Genomic DNA, 22359 nt, shown 5'->3' on the forward strand with positions numbered 1-22359 from the left:
GTTCAGGAAAGACTTGGCGTAGTAGCGTATCACTTTGGATGATTCCCCAATTATTTTTAATGATTCTTTTAATGTTCTCTGCTTCAGTGCTGTATTTTGTAACAAAATACACTCTCTCTGATGTATCACGAGGCACTCCTCTTCGTAACAAGTTCTCTCTGTCAAGTAATCCAGCCCTTATACCTGCATCTTTCAGGACCTGAACGCTGTAGCCCCGATCCAAAAAGCGATTCTCCAATTCAGCAGATTTGACACTGTAGTCTGTTTCCTGATCGCAAATTCTGCGGACTCTTTGGAATTGGCCATATGGAATATTCTCTTTTAGCCTTTTGGGGTGAAAGCTGTCTGCCCTCAGAATGGTATTCCCATCTGTAGGCTTCCTAAAGATTGATGTGTGCAAACAACCTTTGTCATTTTTACTAATGTCGAGGTCCAAAAAATGAATGTTATCCTTGCTGTATTCCATAGTTAGTTTGATGTTAGGGTTAATGCTGTTAAGGTATTGGTGGAAGGAAATAAGTTCATCTTCTGAGCCGGACCAAAACAGGCAAACATCATCAATATAGCGTCCCCACCATATAATCCGGTCAAAGAAATGGTTATTAGAAGGATCCAAAATGAGGTCATTTTCCCATTTACCCAAGTACAAACCAGCATAGGAAGGGCTGTAGCAAGCTCCCATGGCACATCCTTTGACCTGTTTGAAAATACGGTCCTGGAAGATAAAGATGTTATGATTAAGAGTCCATTCAGTCAGTGATACAATGAATTCTGTAGGAGGCATCTCAGTTTCAGGCCGGGTACTCAAGAAATGGTGCATCGCTGCCAAACCTTGTTGATGCTCAATGGTGGTGTATAGAGACTCCACATCCATGGTGACTAAAAAGGAAGCTGTACCTATATTCTTCAATTCCTTAATTCTGTTCAACACATCTGTGGTATCTTGAAGATAGGCTGGAAGTGACTACAGAAAAGGCTTAATAAAGTAATCAATGTACTTAGAGATGGGTTCTGTCAAACTTTCATTACCACTAATGACTGGTCTGCCTGGGGGGTTTTCAAGATTTTTGTGGATTTTTGGAAGAAGGTAAAAAGAAGCCATACGCGGACTGCCATTGAAAAGAAATTTGAACTCATTGTCTGAAATGTAACCATTTTCCTTAGCTTCTGTGAGGATCCCTTTCAATTCAGTTTTTAGGTCCTCTGTAGGGTTGAAGGTAAGAGATTGGTAGAATTCGTCATTGTCTAATTGACGGTAGGCTTCTGTCACATATTTGTCTTTACACCACACTACTGTAGCACCACCTTTGTCTGCTTTTTTAATTACAATCCGTTCATTTTTGGACAATGATTCAACTGCATCCCTCTCTGTCTTAGAAAGATTACGTTGTGTTTTGTTGGAATCAATTTTACCCTTAAACAGATTCTCCACATCAAAATTAACTTTCTTGGCAAATGTATTTAGTGTGGCATTCTGGACTATGGGACAAAAAGTGGACTTGGGCTTAAAAGGTGTCCACAGTGCAAGGTGTTCTACATTGGACGGACAAAGAGACGCCTTCAAGATCGCTTGGCGGAACACAAGTACGCCATACGGGTAGGCAATGAAGACTAACCCATGGCAAGGCACTACAAGTCCTTACACCATGGTAATCCTGCCTCCCTACAAGCTATGGGTATTGATCATGTTCCGGCCTCTATTAGAAAAGGGGACCGTCTTAAACAGTTAAACCAAAGGGAAAGTTTTTGGATTTACAAACTACAGGCCACTAAGTACCCTGGTTTAAATGAAGATATGGATTTCTCACCCTTCCTGTAGGGTCGTGATGGGTCCATTTGCTGTCATCTAGTGGACATTTTGCTCAATTGCCCTCTAGCTATGTTTGGACTGTTGTTCATGTTTTGCTGTGGTCTGGAGTACTGTGGAATATATTGCTTTCTTGTTCTGGACACTTCTCCCAGTCATGGTTAGGGTTGGAACTGCCTCTCTGGGTGTTCTGATGCTTCTAGCTTGGAGTTGTATGCTCATGATAACATAGCTACAGTATTTCACCTTTTCATGTGTACATTATTGCTTACTAGGTGTGTCCAATTTGGTAACCACTCCCTCTTCTAATTAGGGCTAATTGGAAAAGCCTTTCAAAAGAGGACATTGTATTCTCCTTTTTCTGTACTCCCTGACGAAGGCCATGCAGCCGAAACGCGTCGGTTTTTAAACAACTTTGTTTCTATTGAACATGCCATACTAATAAAGGCATTTTAATTAATTATATGAAGAGTGCCTTGGTCCTCCTTTCTTTTTGATGGTATAAACATTATTGGGCACAGACAACAGCACAAGGGGCAAGAAGGTAGAGACAAAAATACATAAGAGTGTCCATGATTGAGTCTTTGAATGAAGAGATTGAGATAAAACTGTCCAGTTTGACTGTTTGTTGCAGCTCATTCCAGTCGCTAGCTGCAGCGAACTGAAAAGACGAGCGACCCAGGGATGTGTGTGCTTTGGGGACCTTTAACAGAATGTGACTGGCAGAACAGGTGTTGTATGTGGAGGATGAGGGCTGCAGTAGAAATCTCTATAGCTTCACAGAGTTCAACAAACAGACACATCTCAACATCAACTGTTCAGAGGAGACTGCATGAATCAGGCCTTCACGGTCGAATTTGAAGTGTCTTGTGTGTCTCTTCGGAACAGGGCACCCCTCAAGGGGGTTATATCTGACGTCTCATAGGAAGTCGATTTTGAAGAGATTCAAAAATATTCCTGCAGTGATTGAAGCACGTCGGATGAGTCGTGTGCTGAATGGTGAAAACGTGAAGAGTCTATCTGTTCTTTTGGTTTTTGATATGGAGTCTCTCCCTACTCAAGTGAAGTTAGGATATATTAACTACAGAGTCAGAGCATTTATCCCAAGACCAACGCAGTGGGATCATTGTAAAGCTTTTGGTCATATAGCAAGTGTTTGCAGAAGGGAGAAGCTGAGATATCCAAGTTGTGGAAAGGATCATATTATGTGTTATAAAAGTGATGAATATGTGACATGTTGCAATTGCGTTGGGAACCATGAAGCCACGTCTTTCGAATGCCCCACAAGGGTGAAAGAGAACGAGGTGGCCAAAGTCAGGGTTGTACTGAGCATTTCATATGCAGCAGCTGTGAAAAGGGTTGAGAGGTTGAATGGTGCATCAGAAGAGTTCATGGTAGCGGATAGGCCTACACTGCAGGATGCAGGGGTTGCCTTTCACCAGCAGGATCCTGACATTTTTAAGGTTAAGATGGTGGACTTTGTGGCCTTTATAGCTGTGGTAATTAATGGCACTGACAAGGTGGAGAGAAGGTCCAGGAAGATAGAAATCGTAGTGATTGCGGCGGAGCGGTTCCTGGGGCTGAAAGATTTTCAGCAAAGGAGTTACATGGAATATTGGCACAAGCTGTACCATCCTCTCAGGTCCTAGAACCTGAAAAGGGAGATATGGAGAACTACAAGAAGGAAGAAGTAGGTTTTGTTTTGTTTGTTTTGGAAATGTACTATTTTTATTAGGGTGGATTAAGTTTTACTATTATGTATGGATTTATTTATTTGTATTTTATTTTTTGGGTTAACACCTTTTGGGGTGTAGTCCGCCATAAAACCCACAGAGGAAGAAGAACAACAACAAGGTCCCGGAAACCACGTATCTTTTAAAATCAAATCAAATCAAATGTATTAGTCACATACACATGGTTAGCAGATGTTAATGCGAGTGTAGCGAAATGCTTGTGCTTCTAGTTCCGACAATGCAGTAATAACAACAAGTAATCTAACCTAACAATTCCGCAACTACTACCTTATACACGCAAGTGTAAAGGGATAAAGAATATGTACATAAAGATATATGAATGAGTGATGGTACAGACGGCATAGGCAAGGTGCAGTAGATGGTATAGAGTACGGTATATACCTATGAGATGAGTACTGTAGGGTATGTAAACATAAAGTGGCATAGTTTAAAGTGGCTAGTGGTCCATGTATTACATAAGATGGCAAGATGCAGTAGATGATATAGAGTACAGTATATACATATACATAAGAGATGTGTAATGTAGGGTATGTAAACATTATATTAGGTGGCATTGTTTAAAGTGGCTGGTGGTACATTTTTACATAATTTCCATCAATTCCCATTTTTAAGGTGGCTGGAGCTGAGTCAGTTTGTTGGCAGCGGCCGCTAAATGTTAGTGGTGGCTGTTTAACAGTCTGATGGCCTTGAGATAGAAGCTGTTTTTCAGTCTCTCGGTCCCTGCTTGGATGCACCTGTACTGACCTCGCCTTCTGGATGATAGCGGGGTGAACAGGTAGTGGCTTGGGTGGTTGTTGTCCTTGATGATCTTTATGGCCTTCCTGTGACATCGGGTGGTGTAGGTGTCCTGGAGGGCAGGTAGTTTGCCCCGGGTGATGCGTTCTGCCGACCTCACTACCCTCTGGAGAGCCTTACGGTTGTGTGCGGAGCAGTTGCCGTACCAGGCGGTGATACAGCCCGACAGGATGCTCTCGATTGTGCATCTGTAGAAGTTTGTGAGTGCTTTTGGTGACAAGCCGAATTTCTTCAGCCTCCTGAGGTTGAAGAGGCGCTGCTGCGCCTTCTTCACAACGCTGTCTGTGTGGGTGGACCAATTCAGTTTGTCCGTGATGTGTACACCGAGGAACTTAAAACTTTCCACCTTCTCCACTACTGACCCGTCGATGTGGATAGGGGGGAGCTCCCTCTGCTGTTTCCTGAAGTCCACAATCATCTCCTTTGTTTTGTTGACGTTGAGTGTGAGGTTATTTTCCTGACACCACACTCCGAGGGCCCTCACCTCCTCCCTGTAGGCCGTCTCGTCGTTGTTGGTAATCAAGCCTACCACTGTAGTGTCGTCCGCAAACTTGATGATTGAGTTGGAGGCGTGCATGGCCACGCAGTCGTGGGTGAACAGGGAGTACAGGAGAGGGCTCAGAACGCACCCTTGTGGGGCCCCAGTGTTGAGGATCAGCGGGGTGGAGATGTTGTTACCTACCCTCACCACCTGGGGGCGGCCCGTCAGGAAGTCCAGGACCCAGTTGCACAGGGCGGGGTCGAGGCCCAGGGTCTCGAGCTTGATGACGAGTTTGGAGGGTACTATGGTGTTGAATGCTGAGCTGTAGTCGATGAACAGCATTCTCACATAGGTATTCCTCTTGTCCAGATGGGTTAGGGCAGTGTGCAGTGTGGTTGCGATTGCGTCGTCTGTGGACCTATTGGGTCGGTAAGCAAATTGGAGTGGGTCTAGGGTGTCCGGTAGGGTGGAGGTGATATGGTCCTTGACTAGTCTCTCAAAGCACTTCATGATGACGGAAGTGAGTGCTACGGGGCGGTAGTCGTTTAGCTCAGTTACCTTAGCTTTCTTGGGAACAGGAACAATGGTGGCCCTCTTGAAGCATGTGGGAACAGCAGACTGGGCTAAGGATTGATTGAATATGTCCGTAAACACACCAGCCAGCTGGTCTGCGCATGCTCTGAGGACGCGGCTGGGAATGCCGTCTGGGCCTGCAGCCTTGCGAGGGTTAACACGTTTAAATGTTTTACTCACCTCGGCTGCAGTGAAGGAGAGCCCGCAGGTTTTGGTAGTGGGCCGTGTCAGTGGCACTGTATTATCCTCAAAGCGGGCAAAAAAGGTATTTAGCAATCACACACACAATCAATATGTGTGTTTCTTTTAAGATCTTTGTATAATCTGTCATTTGTGTTACCCTCTAGCATATGTTATCATTGTCTATTTGTATACTTCTTGTATGTATACAGATTATTCTCCATTATAAAAAATAGCAGGTATCTAGTCCTGAGACTCCACTATCCCATACTGCATTGCGAGTGTGTTTGCAAGCGTTAGCATTTTACATTCAGCGGCGCTACTGTTTTTGTTAGCAGGGCATTTTCTTTTACGAATTATCAGCTTATTTTTTAATAACGAATCTTAGTTTTAAGTACATCACACGCAAACATGGAGATCGGCACAGAAATAAGCAAGAAAATACGGGTGAGGTTATTTCGATACAATTCAAATCAATAGACTTTATTGACATGTCAAGTTAATTTACCTACATTGTCAAAGTATACATATAACAAAAATGGTGGGACCAACAGCAATAATACTACTATTTGTCTTGGAAACGTAGCTAGCTACTGTACCCTTACCAGCAACTGATAAAAACTATTTTCACACGACTTCGATACGGAAGTGACTTTTTCGTGGCAGGTTGGGAGAATTAACGTTGCATGTTAGGAGACTAAGGTTAGGAAAGGGTTAGCGAAAATGCTCTCCAACCATCGAAGTGGCGTAAAAAGTGTGTCCCACGTCCCTTTGCAACGAAAGCTAGCGTTTCTATTTGACAGATTCAGGTAGGTCCCTCACTGTTTGCTGAACCTGTCCAATAGAAACACTAGTTTTCGTTGCAAAAACGGAACGTTTTCAAACTGTTTGGAGTAATGGGGTTTAATCAGTAGTCCAAACAGTTGCAAAACGCCGATAGAAACGAGAGTTTCTATTGGACAAATGCAGGTTGGTCCATCCCCGTTTGCTTCCGTTTAAGAAACGTTTTGCAACAGAATCGGCGGAATGAATACACCCTAAGTAACGCTAGCTAGGTAACCCATGAGAAAATTTGTGTAAAGGTGTCGAAAAATACAATGACATCTAATTACACTTTATGCTTGCGTTTTGGCATGATATGAATTGCTCTGAACGTTATCCAGATAAATATAGCTACGTTGGCTAGCCAGGCAAGGGAATGCGAGAGAGTCATTGCAAACGGGTACATTTAACGTTACAGGAGCTAGGTTGTCTTTTTGACCAAGGCTAGCAATTCACAATGTATTTTTTTAATATACTTTTTTTTTTAGGTTGCTATCAAGGGAAAACTTCAAGAACTTGATGCCTATGTTGGTAAGTGTAAATATCATCAGCTTTTGAACTCCTGTGCATCAGCTGCAATCTTGACTGTTTACCTTCTGAAAGGGGTTGTAGAATCCCTTGCTTCAGATGTGATTCTGTTAACTGTCGTAACTGTGTCTCCCCAAGATGAAGAGCTACCAGACTATATCATGGTGATGGTGGCCAACAAGAAGACATCACAGCAGATGCCTGGCGACCTGGCCCTCTTCCTTGGAAACAATACCATCAAGTTTACTGTCTGGTATGTAGCTAACCAGCTAGGCCTGGTCCCAGATCTGTTTGTACTATTTTGCCAAATTCTAAGGTAATTGAATTGCTGTTTGGCAAGACGGCACAAACAGATCTGGGACCAGGTTATAGCTAGTTAGGTGTACACGCTTCTCCTAAACCTGGTGTGTTGTCATTAACAGGTTACACGGAGTCCTGGAGAAACGGAGGTCTGTGGCAGTAGGTAAATTCAGGTTACACCAAAGGAGTCTGTGCTTTCACTGAAAGTAATACCCTCTCTCACCAGCCGCTACAGTATCACCCTATCAGAGATCAAGAGAACCCGAAATGGTTATGTAACAGACTTCAAGGCCAGGGTCGTTATAATACTGTAATATAAAGTAATCTTGTGTGTTGAATGTCTACTCTTTTCTGTTCTTGAATAGAGACAATGCATTTTTAAACAAATGCTATATCTGTTGAAAGGTTATCTGTCCATGTGTAACTAAATTGACAATCTCTCTCTCCGTGTGTATATCTAGAACCAGAGTCGATGAGGCCTCCGCTCTACTCTGAAGCTGGCATCTCAGCAGCGAAGAGCCAAAGGAAGGGTGGGGGGGGTCAAAGGGGCTTGTGGTGTCCAGTTCGCTCTCTGATAGGACGGAGGCCCGCGTGTCCAGCTCCGCCCATGAGCACAGGTAAGTGTTGATTTTTGAGACATGGATTAAATGGTGAAAATATCACTGTTTTAGTTGGCTTTGATAATGTGGAAGAGCCCTAACACTAACTCATAAGACCTCTGAAGACCTACATGTCGTTCAAGAGCTTCAGCATTTTATCGTAAGCAAACAGCCCAGCTTTTGACTCTCACTAACTGTACTGCCATTCTGTCTAGAAGGGTCTCCTCAGACAAGACCTCCCGGTCCAGCCGTACCTCCACGGTCGAGCCCCAGGTGGACTCCTCCGAGGCCGTCATCGACATCAAGCCCGAGCTGGACGGTGAACTCATCGGCGAGGACCCCGTGGACATGGGCGTCCTGCCTGGTCGCCTGCGTGGATCTAACTCTGGAGGAAGAGGAGGTCGGGCGGCGACTCAGATCTACCAGCCGCCCCCAGGGCAGGCCTTCCTCAGGGACAGGCAGGTCGGCAGACGCCTACAGGTCGTCAGAGGGATCCTCGGGGTCTCACAGCAGGCATCAGCACGGCAGCTATCACATGGATAGTAGGAGCAGCAGAGACTGCAGGGCATACAGAGTTGGAGGCAGCAGCAGGGTACAGATAACCTTCACCAAACTGTGTGTATGTGGTCCATGTTAGTTAGTTGAATAAAAGCGGACTACAGATTACGCTCTTACACCTTCACATCAATATTGCTTTTTTTCTAACTGTCTTTTCTGGTGTTGTTGTCTCCAGCACCCGGAGTGGGAAACGAGGAAGCGTAAGGCCCCAGTGGTGAGCTCCGTGGTGCGGGTGAACCAGGCGGCTGACGAGGGTCCAGACAGTGACGAGCTGGAGGAGGAGGATGACGAGGAGGATGAAGGATACGGCGTCAAGAGCATGTCCAGCAGAGTGTCCATGCCTTCCAAACCAGAACACAGGTAAGAGAACGCACACACCATCACTGTCTCTCTTTTATGCTCTCTCCTTTTCACTAAATGTTATCTACTCTGTATTTCTTTTGTTAAATTGTAGCTCTTACTCCCAGTTAGTTAGAGTGGAAGCCTGAGGACATTTAGTTAGAGTGGAAGCCTGAGGACATTTAGTTAGAGTGGAAGCCTGAGGACATTTAGTTAGAGTGGAAGCCTGAGGACATTTAGTTCGAGGGGAAGCCTGAGGACATTTAGTTAGAGGGGAAGCCTGAGGACATTTAGTTAGAGTGGAAGCCTGAGGACATTTAGTTAGAGTGGAAGCCTGAGGACATTTAGTTAGAGTGGAAGCCTGAGGACATTTAGTTAGAGGGGAAGCCTGAGGACATTTAGTTAGAGTGGAAGCCTGAGGACATTTAGTTAGAGGGGAAGCCTGAGGACATTTAGTTAGAGTGGAAGCCTGAGGACATTTAGTTAGAGTGGAAGCCTGAGGACATTTAGTTAGAGTGGAAGCCTGAGGACATTTAGTTAGAGTGGAAGCCTGAGGACATTTAGTTAGAGTGGAAGCCTGAGGACATTTAGTTAGAGGGGAAGCCTGAGGACATTTAGTTAGAGTGGAAGCCTGAGGACATTTAGTTAGAGTGGAAGCCTGAGGACATTTAGTTAGAGTGGAAGCCTGAGGACATTTAGTTCGAGGGGAAGCCTGAGGACATTTAGTTAGAGTGGAAGCCTGAGGACATTTAGTTAGAGTGGAAGCCTGAGGACATTTAGTTAGAGTGGAAGCCTGAGGACATTTAGTTAGAGTGGAAGCCTGAGGACATTTAGTTAGAGTGGAAGCCTGAGGACATTTAGTTAGAGTGGAAGCCTGAGGACATTTAGTTAGAGTGGAAGCCTGAGGACATTTAGTTAGAGTGGAAGCCTGAGGACATTTAGTTAGAGTGGAAGCCTGAGGACATTTAGTTAGAGGGGAAGCCTGAGGACATTTAGTTAGAGGGGAAGCCTGAGGACATTTAGTTAGAGTGGAAGCCTGAGGACATTTAGTTAGAGTGGAAGCCTGAGGACATTTAGTTAGAGTGGAAGCCTGAGGACATTTAGTTAGAGTGGAAGCCTGAGGACATTTAGTTCGAGGGGAAGCCTGAGGACATTTAGTTAGAGTGGAAGCCTGAGGACATTTAGTTAGAGTGGAAGCCTGAGGACATTTAGTTAGAGTGGAAGCCTGAGGACATTTAGTTAGAGTGGAAGCCTGAGGACATTTAGTTAGAGTGGAAGCCTGAGGACATTTAGTTAGAGGGGAAGCCTGAGGACATTTAGTTAGAGGGGAAGCCTGAGGACATTTAGTTAGAGGGGAAGCCTGAGGACATTTAGTTAGAGTGGAAGCCTGAGGACATTTAGTTAGAGGGGAAGCCTGAGGACATTTAGTTAGAGGGGAAGCCTGAGGACATTTAGTTAGAGGGGAAGCCTGAGGACATTTAGTTAGAGTGGAAGCCTGAGGACATTTAGTTAGAGTGGAAGCCTGAGGACATTTAGTTAGAGTGGAAGCCTGAGGACATTTAGTTAGAGTGGAAGCCTGAGGACATTTAGTTAGAGGGGAAGCCTGAGGACATTTAGTTAGAGTGGAAGCCTGAGGACATTTAGTTAGAGTGGAAGCCTGAGGACATTTAGTTAGAGGGGAAGCCTGAGGACATTTAGTTAGAGGGGAAGCCTGAGGACATTTAGTTAGAGTGGAAGCCTGAGGACATTTAGTTAGAGGGGAAGCCTGAGGACATTTAGTTAGAGGGGAAGCCTGAGGACATTTAGTTAGAGGGGAAGCCTGAGGACATTTAGTTAGAGGGGAAGCCTGAGGACATTTAGTTAGAGGGGAAGTTATAATTGTTCTAACAGCAGTGGGGGGTTTTCTTAGTTTGTCTTCCTGCAGTGCCTCCTCCCCAGTCCAGAAGTGTCTGTTCTTTCTTCCCAGAGTGTAAGAAAATGAACTGCCTGTTCTACCATCCCAAGGTCAGATACTAATAATGATTGAGGGCTTATTTTGTGTGTGTGTGTGTGTGTGTGTGTGTGTGTGTGTGTGTGTGTGTGTGTGTGTGTGTGTGTGTGTGTGTGTGTGTGTGTGTGTGTGTGTGTGTGTGTGTGTGTGTGTGTGTGTGTGTGTGTGATTCTATTCTGTTAACTAACATGTTGTGGTGTCAATGAAGACGTGGCTGATCATGAAGAAGACTGTAACGTGTTCTTTCTCCTGTCTCTTGTCAGCCTTGTCGGTTTGGAGCCCAGTGTAAACGTACTGGCTGCACCTTCTACCACCCCGCTGCCTCTGGCCCTCCCAGACACGCCCTCAAGTGGACTAAGGCCCAGAGCAGGTAACCAGGCATTACACATACTTAGTATTACCTACCCAGAGCAGGTAACCAGGCATTACACATACTTAGAATTACCTACCCAGAACAGGTAACCAAGCATTACACATACTTAGAATTACCTACCCAGAACAGGTAACCAGGCATTACACATACTTAGAATTACCTACCCAGAGCAGGTAACCAGGCATTACACATACTTAGAATTACCTACCCAGAGCAGGTAACCAGGCATTACACATACTTAGTATTACCTACCCAGAGCAGGTAACCAGAACAGGTAACCAGGCATTACACATACTTAGTATTACCTGCCCAGAACAGGTAACCAGGCATTACACATACTTAGAATTACCTACCCAGAACAGGTAACCAGATGCACAATAAACACACAGTGCCTTCACAAAGTATTCATACCCCTTTCTGTACAACAACATTTTTGTTGTTATCAAGTGGGTTGGAAATGGATTTGTCTTTTTTATTTTTTTGTCAACTAGCGACACAAAATACTATGTCAAAGTGGGACAAAAAAATAATAACATTTGTAAAAATGTCTTGGTTAGATGAGTATTCAGCCCCCTGAGTATTCAGCCCCCTGAGTATTCAGCCCCCTGAGTATTCAGCCCCCTGAGTATTCAGCCCCCTGAGTATTCAGCCCCCTGAGTATTCAGCCCCCTGAGTAGTCAATACATGTTAGAAGCAGCTTTGGCAGCGATTACATTTTATGGTTAAGTCTCTAAGAGCTTTCACACCTTGATTGTACAATATGTGCCCATTTTTATTATTTTCTAAATTCTTCAAGCTCTGTCAAGCTGTTTGTTGATCATTTCTAAACAGCCATTTTCAGGTGTTGCCAGGGCGGCAGGGTAGCCTAGTGGTTAGAGCCAAGATGGAGTCACAGTGGCTTCAACACAATGGTGAGGGAGTCCATGCGACTTGTTAAGCACATTTTACTCCTGAACATTAGGCTTTCCATAACAAAAGCTTTGAATACTTATTGATTCAAAACATTTGTTTAAAATTTTTAATACATTTTTTTAAAGAAAAATATGAACAATTTCACTTTGACATGATTGGGTATTGTGTGTAGGCTAGTGACATATCTCAATTTAATATATATTTTTATATTGAGGCTGTAACCCATTTTTTTTTTTTTTTAATCAAGAATGTGTGAATAATTTCTGAAGGTCCTGTACCTAGTATTACCTACGCAGAGGACAAACTCTCTAAATAGTTTTTAACACCCATTTTAAAATGACTATCATTTTCATGTCTGGGTTTATCTAGAGTTAAAGCACGGATATGTTATTTTGCTTTTTGATAATTTTCTCGTTCTACTCAACATTTTTTACTGGCACTTTTTAAGTCTAAGTGACTTCTTTCATGAGTCTGATCACCAAACTGTGTTCTGGTTTGTCCTAATGCAGCTCTTTTGTTTTTCTAGCTAGACTACAAGAGACGAGCAGCCGAGACTGACTGAATCCAGATGATGTGAACCTATTGAAGATGTGATGATGTTATTCAGTTATTTTTTATTTTTTTGTTCTCTTATGGTTTAATTATCAACGATCTGGTCAGTCTTTTTATTTGCTTTTATTTAATTTTTATGTGAAACTAACAGTTTTTTTTTTTACCGGACAACTTACAGGGTTTTATAAAGTGGTGGTACGGCACATTTTTTTTATATTACTGAAAGTATATTAAAGTACTCCACATGTCAAGTTGTTGGTCTGTGTATTTTCAATTTAGACGGAGCCAACTGGGAACGAGAGGTGTTTTCATTACACTGCTAGACCGACTGGGTGCCACCCCTAAAAATCTGTCTGGACCTGCCGTTTCCACACATCAATCAATGAAATTAATTTTTATAAAGCCTTTTTTTTTTTACATCAGCAGTTGTCACAAAAAAAAGTGCTTAACAGAAACCCAGCCTAAAACCCCAAAGAGCAAACAATACAGAGACTGAAGCACAGTGGCCAGAAAAAAACTCCCTAGAAAGGCAGGAACCTAGGAAGAAACCTAGAGAGGAACCAGGCTCTATGGGGTGGCCAGTCCTCTTCTGGCTGTTCTCAGAGCCTGGTTTATCTGGTCTACCAAGAACTGCCAGAAGAGGACTGGCCACCCCTTAGAGCCTGGTTTCTCTAGTCTACCGAGGGGTGACCAGTCCTCTTCTGGCTGTTCTTAGAGCCTGGTTTCTCTAGTCTACCGAGGGGTGACCAGTCCTCTTCTGGCTGTTCTCAGAGCCTGGTTTCTCTAGTCTACAGAGGGGTGACCAGTCCACCTCTGGCTGTTCTCAGAGCCTGGTTTATCTGGTCTACCAAGAACTGCCAGAAGAGGACTGGCCACCCCTCAGAGCCTGGTTTCTCTAGTCTACCGAGGGGTGACCAGTCCTCTTCTGGCTGTTCTCAGAGCCTGGTTTCTCTGGTCTACCAAGAACTGCCAGAAGAGGACTGGCCACCCCTCAGAGCCTGGTTTCTCTAGTCTACCGAGGGGTGACCAGTCCCCTTCTGGCTGTTCTCAGAGCCTGGTTTCTCTGGTCTACCAAGAACTGCCAGAAGAGGACTGGCCACCCCTCAGAGCCTGGTTTCTCTAGTCTACCGAGGGGTGACCAGTCCTCTTCTGGCTGTTCTCAGAGCCTGGTTTCTCTAGTCTACAGAGGGGTGACCAGTCCTCTTCTGGCTGTTCTTGGTAGACTAGAGGAACCAGGCTCTGAGGGGAATAGCTCCATAGTTTACTGAGATAAAGTGCATGAAGCTTTTTCATAGTCATACAATAAATCACATTTACATGGCGATTTTAGTCATTTTAAAATATGCTCTTATCCAGAATGACTTTTAGTGCATTCACCTTTAAAGGTGAAACTCAACCCACATTTCATCCTTTAATCAACCACTTCAAAGTAAAAATAAAAAAATGTATTCAGGTGAGAAGTTGTGGGTGGGGAGGGATTACTAATAAATATTGATTTTGGTGGTGGGTAAATCTACATGTTCCCATTGATGTATATAAATACTAGATTGTTTTTTTCTCTGTTTTGGCCATTGAGAGGCTTTGAATCCACCGGTCGGCCATATTGGCACCCCCTAGTAAGAAGAGTCCACCATTTAAATAAATGGAATTCTACACTATTTCAATTCAATGGTTATAGGACAAAATAACATGTATTTACATGTATGTTGTGATTATAGTGGGGAGCGTAACAGTCATCTCAAAAAATTTAACTTCAATTTTTTTCATTATTTGTATGTTTATCTCACATATAATTTAAAAGTCAGCATTAATGTGTCTGTAATAGAATAGATGTGCCAAAAAGGAAGAGACATTTAATAAATGCATTTCTATATCTTCCTAAATAATGGTGGGGAAGAGCCAAGATGGAGGAACAGTGGCTTCAACACAATGGTGGGGGAGAGCCAAGATGGAGGAACAGTGGCTTCAACACAATGGTGAGAGAGAGCCAAGATGGAGGCACGGTGGCTTCAACACAATGGTGAGGGAGAGCCAAGATGGAGGCACAGTGGCTTCAACACAATGGTGAGGGAGAGCCAAGATGGAGGCACGGTGGCTTCAACACAATGGTGAGGGAGAGCCAAGATGGAGGAACGGTGGCTTCAACGCAATGGTGAGGGAGAGCCAAGATGGAGGCACAGTGGCTTCAACACAATGGTGAGGGAGAGCCAAGATGGAGGCACAGTGGCTTCAACACAATGGTGAGGGAGAGCCAAGATGGAGGCACGGTGGCTTCAACACAATGGTGAGGGAGAGCCAAGATGGAGGCACGGTGGCTTCAACACAATGGTGAGGGAGAGCCAAGATGGAGGCACGGTGTCTTCAACACAATGGTGAGGGAGAGCCAAGATGGAGGCACGGTGGCTTCAACACAATGGTGAGGGAGAGCCAAGATGGAGGCACGGTGTCTTCAACACAATGGTGAGGGAGAGCCAAGATGGAGGCACAGTGGCTACAACACATCAAGTGTATTTATAAATCAAAGCATACTTACCAGGAGTACACTGGCACACTCTGATAATAAAATTGTGCATCTGGAGCAAATATGGCTCTGGAACAGTGGAGGCTGGTCAGAGGAGTAAGGGGAGGACCATCCTCAGTGAATTTCATACAAATAAAATAGTGAAACATTCAAAAAGTTTTCCTTTTTAGATAAAAACTATTTTTTTTGTAATGAAGGTGTACAGTCACCTCAACAGCACTCTCTCGGGTAGCAAATCAAATTTGATTGGTCATATACACATATTTAGCAGATGTTATTGCGGGTGTAGTGAAATGCTTGTGTTTCTAGCTCCAACAGTGCAGTAATATCTAACAATACACGTGTATGTATGTGGATAGAATATTTAGTATATTTGTAGAATACGTAGGATAAAAATGTATATCATTTTAATTAAATGTTCACAAATAAAGTAATTATCAGCGCTATTAGGAAAAGACAAATTGCGAGCGTTATTTTATTTTATTTTTTACATACCTTACTAACAACGGCAGGATTTCAGAAAAGGACATAACATGTTTAAACCGGTGCCAGAGCCAGAGGCAAGCGGAATCTCAACACCGCTGCGATACCACAAGAGGTCACTGTAGAAGCCGTGTGACGTCACGAATTTAACTTCAAATGCCTTTAAAATCGTCTCTTCTCTCGCCGGGCGCCGTGGCGTGCGCCTGTAATCCAAGTTGCTGGGAGGCTTAGGCTGGCGGATCGTTTGAGCTCAGGAGTTCTGAGCTCCAGTGGACTATGCCGATCGGGTGTCCGCACTAAGTTCGGTATCGATATGGTGCTCCTGGGGGAGCCCGGGACCACCAGGTCGTCTAAGGAGGGGTGCACCGGCCCAGGTCGGAAACGGAGCAGGCCAAAGCCCCCGTGCCGCTCAGTAGTGGGATCGCGCCTGTGAATAGACGCTGTAGTGCAGCCTGAGCAATATAGCGGGACACAGTCTTTTTGAGCAAAACATTTGTATTTTTTTAAAAACATTTTAATCTGTTGTTTTGCATTTGTAACATTTGCTAAAACTACATTTAGTGTTGAATATCATCAGGAAGATATTATGATTTCCATTATTCAATTAATTACTAACGATAATGTTCATTTCTTTGCTTCATTTTCGCCCTTTTCTCTGATTTGGCCACGATGTTGTGAAAACCTGTTCGGAGATGGGAGTCCCTCGACTGCCTCCTGTTGGTGCTCCGGTGTAAATAACAGTTTTTTTCTGAACACTTCCTCGAGAGCTCCAGTAATGGACGCTGTTGTGGTAAAGCAATATCATTGTAAAGGAATAGTAATGTACACATTAAGTTGTCTATAATTTCAATGGCGAAGCTGCATAAAGATGGGAGGAATTCAGATGTGATGTCATTGTTTTAGCACATGGTTCAATGTGGCAATAAATCACCACAATCTAACTTTTTTTCAAATTGCCGTTGTCTTGCAGCTAGAATTGGGATGATCGTGTATACTGTGTTAATGATGATACAAACAAAGAATAAATGGAGAGCACTGTATAACACGGCAAACTTAACATTTGAGGGCCGCCATCTTTATGCATGTCAAATCAAATTGTATTTGTCACATGACCCGAATACAACATGTTGTAGACCTTACAGTGACATGTTTACTTACAAGCCCTTAACCAACAATGCAGTTTTAAGAAAATACCTAAAAAGTAAAAGATGAGAATAACAAATAATTAAAGAGCAGCAGTAAATAACAATAGCAGGGCTATATACAGGGGGTACCGGTACAGAGTCAATGTGGAGGCTATATACAGGGGGTACCGGTACAGAGTCAATGTGGAGGCTATATACAGGGGGTACCGGTACAGAGTCAATGTGGAGGCTATATACAGGGGGTACCGGTGTTGAGGTAATTATGTACATCTTATTAAAGAGGCTATACATAGATAATAACAGAGTAGCAGCAGTGTTGAAGAGCGGGGGGGGGGGGGGGGGGGGGGGCAATGCAAATAGTCTGGAAAGCCATTTGATTAGCTGTTCAGGAGTCTTATGGCTTGGGGGTAGAAGCTGTTTAGAAGCCTCTTGGACCTAGACTTGGTGCTCCGGTACCACTTGCCGTGCAGTAGCAGAGAGAACAGTCTATGACTAGGGTGGCTGGAGTCTTTGACAATTTTTAGGTCCTTCCTCTGACACCGCCTGGTATAGAGGTCCTGGATGGCAGGAAGCTTGGCCCCGGTGATGTACTGGGCCGTGCTCACTACCCTTTGTAGTGCCTTGCGGTCGGAAGCCGGGCAGTCGCCATACCAGGCAGTGATGCAACCCATCAGCATGCTCTCGATGGTGCAGCTGTATAACCTTTTGAGGATCTGACGACACATGCCAAATCTTTTCAATCTCCTGAGGGGGAATAGGTTTTGTCGTTCCCTCTTCACAACTGTCTTGGTGTGCTTGGGCCATGTTAGTTTGTTGGTAATGTGGACACCAAGGAACTTGAAGCTCTCAACCTGCTCCACTACAGCCCCGTCTATGGTAATGGGGGCGTGCTCGGTCCTCCTTATCCTGTAGTCCACAATAATCTCCTTTTGTCTTGATCACGTTGAGGGAGAGGTTGTTATCCTGGTTGTCCCAACCTCGTCCCTATAGGCCGTCTCATCGTTATCGGTGGTCAGACCTACCACTGTTGTGTCATCAGCAAACTTAATGATGGTGTTGGGAGTCCTGCCTGGCCATGCAGTCATGAGTGAACAGGAAGTACAGGAGGGGACTGAGCACGCACCCCTGAGGGGCCCCCGTGTTGAGGATCAGCGTGGCGGACGTGATAAGCATTAAATGTCCGCTATTAAATTAGAACGCAGCCTGAAACAAATTCTTAAAAATTGCAGCAAATCAAGACTGTATAAAAACTTAACTATTGAGTCCATAGTGGTTTCACAAATCATTGAATAGACAAACGAAAAACACACTACGTGCCATAAACCGTTTTTTATTATTGAGTATTGTCTGCATTTCATTACAGGTCGTGGTCCTCAGGGTGGTAGAGCTCACTCATCAGCCGATAGATGTAAGAGGGAGCGTTGCCGCCGATGTTAGAGATGAACAGAGTGATGAGTTCAGGAGGAACGTAGTCGAACACAGGGCAATGCACGTTCACCTTGGATAGAATCTCTCCTATAGAAACAAACAGAGTAAAGTCACATGTTGAACACGGGGCAGTGCACGTTCACCTTGGATAGAATCTCTCCTATAGAGACAAACAGAGTAAAGTCACATGTTGAACACAGGGCAGTACACGTTCACCTTGGATAGAATCTCTCCTATAGAGACTAACAGAGACCTCTCAGATAGAGATCAGAATCTTTCCTATAGAAACATACAGAGTCACATATCTGGTGAGTGTATGTACAGTTTTTACATTTTGTATAAATGTTGTATAACACTATAAGATAATTTTCCCCTCAGAGACATTAAAGTGCATCTTATCCAGGGACATTAAACTGTACAACACCTTGGACAGAATCTCTCCTACAGAGACCTCTCAGATAGAGATCAGAATCTCCCCTACAGAGACCTCTCAGATAGAGATCAGAATCTCCCCTACAAAGACCTCTCAGATAGAGATCAGAATCTCCCCTACAGAGACCTCTCAGATAGAGATCAGAATCTCCCCTACAGAGACCTCTCAGATAGAGATCAGAATCTCTCCTACAGAGACCTCTCAGATAGAGATCAGAATCTCTCCTACAGAGACCTCTCGGATAGAGATCAGAATCTCTCCTACAGAGACCTCTCAGATAGAGATCAGAATCTCCCCTACAGAGACCTCTCAGATAGAGATCAGAATCTCTCCTACAGAGACCTCTCAGATAGAGATCAGAATCTCCCCTACAGAGACCTCTCAGATAGAGATCAGAAGTAATCAGTTACTGATCGTGAGCTTTTTACACTGTATTTACAGTGCATTCGAAAAAGTATTCAGACCCCTTCCCTTTTCCCACTGTTACGTTACAGCCTTATTCTAAAATGGATTAAATTAAAAACCGGAAATACCTTATTTACATAAGTATTCAGACCCTTTGCTATGAGACTCGAAATTGAGTTTAGGTGCATCTTGTTTACATTGATCATCCTTGAGATGTTTCTACAACTTGATTGGAGTCCACCTGTGGGAAATTCAATTGATTGGACATGATTTGGAAAGGCGCACACCTGTCTATACAAGGTCCCACAGCTGACAGTGCATGTCAGAGCAAAAAACAAGTAATGTGGTCGAAGGAATTGTCCGTAGAGCTCCGAGACAGGATTGTATCGAGGCACAGATCTGGGGAAGGGTACCAAAACATTTCTGCAGCATTGAAGGTTGTTGCGTCATACCCAAGAAAACTTGATGCTCTAATCACTGCCAAAGGTGCTTCAACAAAGTACTGAGTAAAAGGTCTGAATACTTATGTAAATATGATATTTCCGTATTTATTGGGGTACATTTGCATTTTTGTAAAACATGTTTTTGCTTTGACATTATGGGGTGTTGTGTGTAGATTTGGGGGGGGGGGGGGGGGGAATACTTAAATCAATTTTAGAATAAGGCTGTAACGTAACAAAATGTGGAAAAAGTCAAGGGGTCTGAAAAGTTTCCATAACGAACTGTAGGTGAGAAAAAAGGATGGGCAAAGAATGCAAGTTTACCTTCTGTGAAGGGAAGCACCTCATGTGGAGAGACAAACTTATGGAATGTGTCTTCTTCATTGGGAAACTGAGAACACAACAAAAATACAACCAGTCAAGTCACACAATGATGAATATAACAGAAGACAACGTCATAGTCTGAGGAGGTTTGGCCTCACCTATCACCTATTAGTGAAGCAGTGCTCACTGACAACCACACTTCTATTCAGAAAGTCATTATTCTGTTCACTGATGACCGTTGTTGTGAATACCTGAGGCGAGAGCTTGAACATGGGAGCGCAGACGATGAGCGGAGTAGAGTGGTGCCTGGCTGCTAGAGCTACAGTGTGGGTTCCATTGACCGCCCTGAGCCCGCCATTGGCCAGAACGGTCTGTGTTCCGATGATGACCTGGTGAGAGGACAACCAATAGGAGGAACAGAATCAAACTAGTTTAGTTGCATTGACAATAGACAAGCTTCCTCTAGTGAACGAAAGACTCTTTAAAAAAAGTCCTTATTGTTAAGTAATCAAGAGAGCGGTTCTGATGAAATAAGACCGGAAATAAGCATTTTGAATTACTACTTCTATTTTATGTTCCGTCTGTGTAAAAGAAAAATCACTAAATAAAGCAACATAACAGTAGAAGTGTAAAAAAAAAATTGACCTTATTCACTCGGGACATCACTGCAAATATGGCAGCGTCGGCTATTACAGTGGTCTCGATGCCCGTTTTGGAGAGATTAGTAGCCATTTCATGACCCTTAGGAAGGAGACAGACAGGTCGTTACTACAGTGGTCTCGATGCCCGTTTTGGAGAGATTAGTAGCCATTTCATGACCCTTAGGAAGGAGACAGACAGAAGGGTTGTTACTACAGTGTGTTGCCTAAAATGTACAATGTTCATTATTCAATAACACACGTACAAACATTTCAAGAGACAGTTCAATTCATATAAATAACATTAAACATATGGCTCCCATTAGGGGTGTGACATTTAAACGTTTTAACGAAAATCGGGATCGTTAATGTTAAGAAAATATCACTAACCAAATTTTTTTTAAATCACAGTGCAGTTATCACAAAATATGAAATATTGTGTGGTTGAAGGACGGGTGGAATAAAGAGAAAACGATGCATTAAAAATACATAAATATATCGTTCTATAGAACAAGGCTTTAATGTAACAAAAAAAGTCAAGGGGTCTGAATATTTGCCCCCATAGGCACTGTATCTAGAACCAGACTACAAGATGCCACGTCAAGGCCTGGATGGAACAATTGTACAATGATTGTTCTGCAAGTACAAAGTGCAAGCTGTGAAACACCAAACGTTGAGTTAGCAACAGATTGTTGGATGTCTATGAACTGACTGTCATACATCACTGTAGCGAGCCATCACGTTGATGACAAGTGGGACATGAAGTCTCCTGTAAATGACAGCTGAAAACATGGAGGACAGGGACACAGACAACCTAAAACAGCATTAACCATCGTCGTTTGAGTGGGTGGGGCACCGCAGCCAGGTGAGCACCGTCTGGTAGGTAGCCAAGACTGTGGTAGATTGAACTGCACTGCCCTCTAGCAGTCATTAGCAGGACCAGATCTGGAATGTGAATTCAAGTCATTTTATGATTTTTTCCCCCCTTCTAACACTAGAACTGCGAAAGCAGCCATTTTGACTGGTTATGAATTGTATTTTTTATATTACTCTGCCTCCGTCCTTGACTTGTCCTAAACGAATCTATATAACACACTGTCTGTCTAAATCAGTCTATATAACACACTGTCTAAATTAGTCTATATAACACACTGTCTGTCTAAATCAGTCTATATAACACACTGTCTAAATCAGTCTATATAACACACTGTCTAAATCAGTCTATATAACACACTGCCGTTAGAATCTTAATATCACAAACAGAACTGGAGTTAAAACCAGTTTTAGGAGGCCATGCCATTTTTTTTATGGTTTTCCCCAGTTGCTCCTCCTCCTCCCGACAGTAGGGCCTGCTCCCCTCCTCCTCCTCCCGACAGTAGGGCCTGCTCCCCTCCTCCCGACAGTAGGGCCTGCTCCCCTCCTCCCGACAGTAGGGCCTGCTCCCCTCCTCCCGACAGTAGGGCCTGCTCCCCTCCTCCCGACAGTAGGGCCTGCTCCCCTCCTCCCGACAGTAGGGCCTGCTCCCCTCCTCCCGACAGTAGGGCCTGCTCCCCTCCTTCTCCCGACAGTTGAAGGTGCCGTGCCCAGTTGACAACCACCCCTATAATTACCTCAAAATATAATCTCAAAATTGCATGTACCCTCTATCAGTCCACCGAATCCCAGCAGTCTTATCAGTCTACTCTGGCCTACTAGGGAGTACACAGTGAGAGTGTGTGTAATTTACCACGGCAACAAGACCAAGACGAACGGATGCACATGCTGTGTTAGTGTTGCTACAAGATCCGAATGAAAATGCCTCCGATGGAAGAAATGAATCATGACATCTCTGATGATTATTCAGGTTGTGAACCTCAGTCTGAACCTACACCTCCGAAGCCTAAGTGCAAAAAAGACAGAACGGTATGCACTGAGCAGGTGCCTGCGCCGCCACCAAATTAAAGCCGGTGACAATGCTACGAGCCGATTATCAGCACAAA

General features: G+C 43.9%; 1 protein-coding gene and 1 pseudogene across 2 annotated transcripts in view; one reads left to right on the top strand and one right to left on the bottom strand.

Moving 5' to 3' along the window:
• Positions 1–5847: 5847 nt before the first annotated feature.
• On the top strand, positions 5848–12814 carry LOC139555941 (zinc finger CCCH domain-containing protein 14-like; annotated as a pseudogene).
• Positions 12815–18026: 5212 nt separating this feature from the next.
• The window catches only part of LOC139555942 (translation initiation factor eIF2B subunit beta), an 8973-nt gene continuing 4640 nt past the window's right edge, over positions 18027–22359 (bottom strand). Inside the window, exons 5-8 of one of the 2 annotated variants that reach the window (XM_071369344.1) lie at positions 20388–20483; positions 19994–20131; positions 19743–19809; positions 18027–18227 (exon numbers count right to left, since the gene is read on the bottom strand). In XM_071369344.1, coding sequence (XP_071225445.1) covers positions 18070–18227; positions 19743–19809; positions 19994–20131; positions 20388–20483 — 459 coding nt within the window. In that variant the 3' untranslated portion in view covers positions 18027–18069. Of the gene's footprint in view, positions 18228–19742; positions 19810–19993; positions 20132–20387; positions 20484–20575; positions 21981–22359 lie in introns of those variants that run through there. The other variant, XM_071369345.1, reaches the window with a different exon arrangement.

Source organism: Salvelinus alpinus, chromosome 27 (genome assembly GCF_045679555.1).
Source record: "Salvelinus alpinus chromosome 27, SLU_Salpinus.1, whole genome shotgun sequence".
NCBI classification, from domain to species: domain Eukaryota; kingdom Metazoa; phylum Chordata; class Actinopteri; order Salmoniformes; family Salmonidae; genus Salvelinus; species Salvelinus alpinus.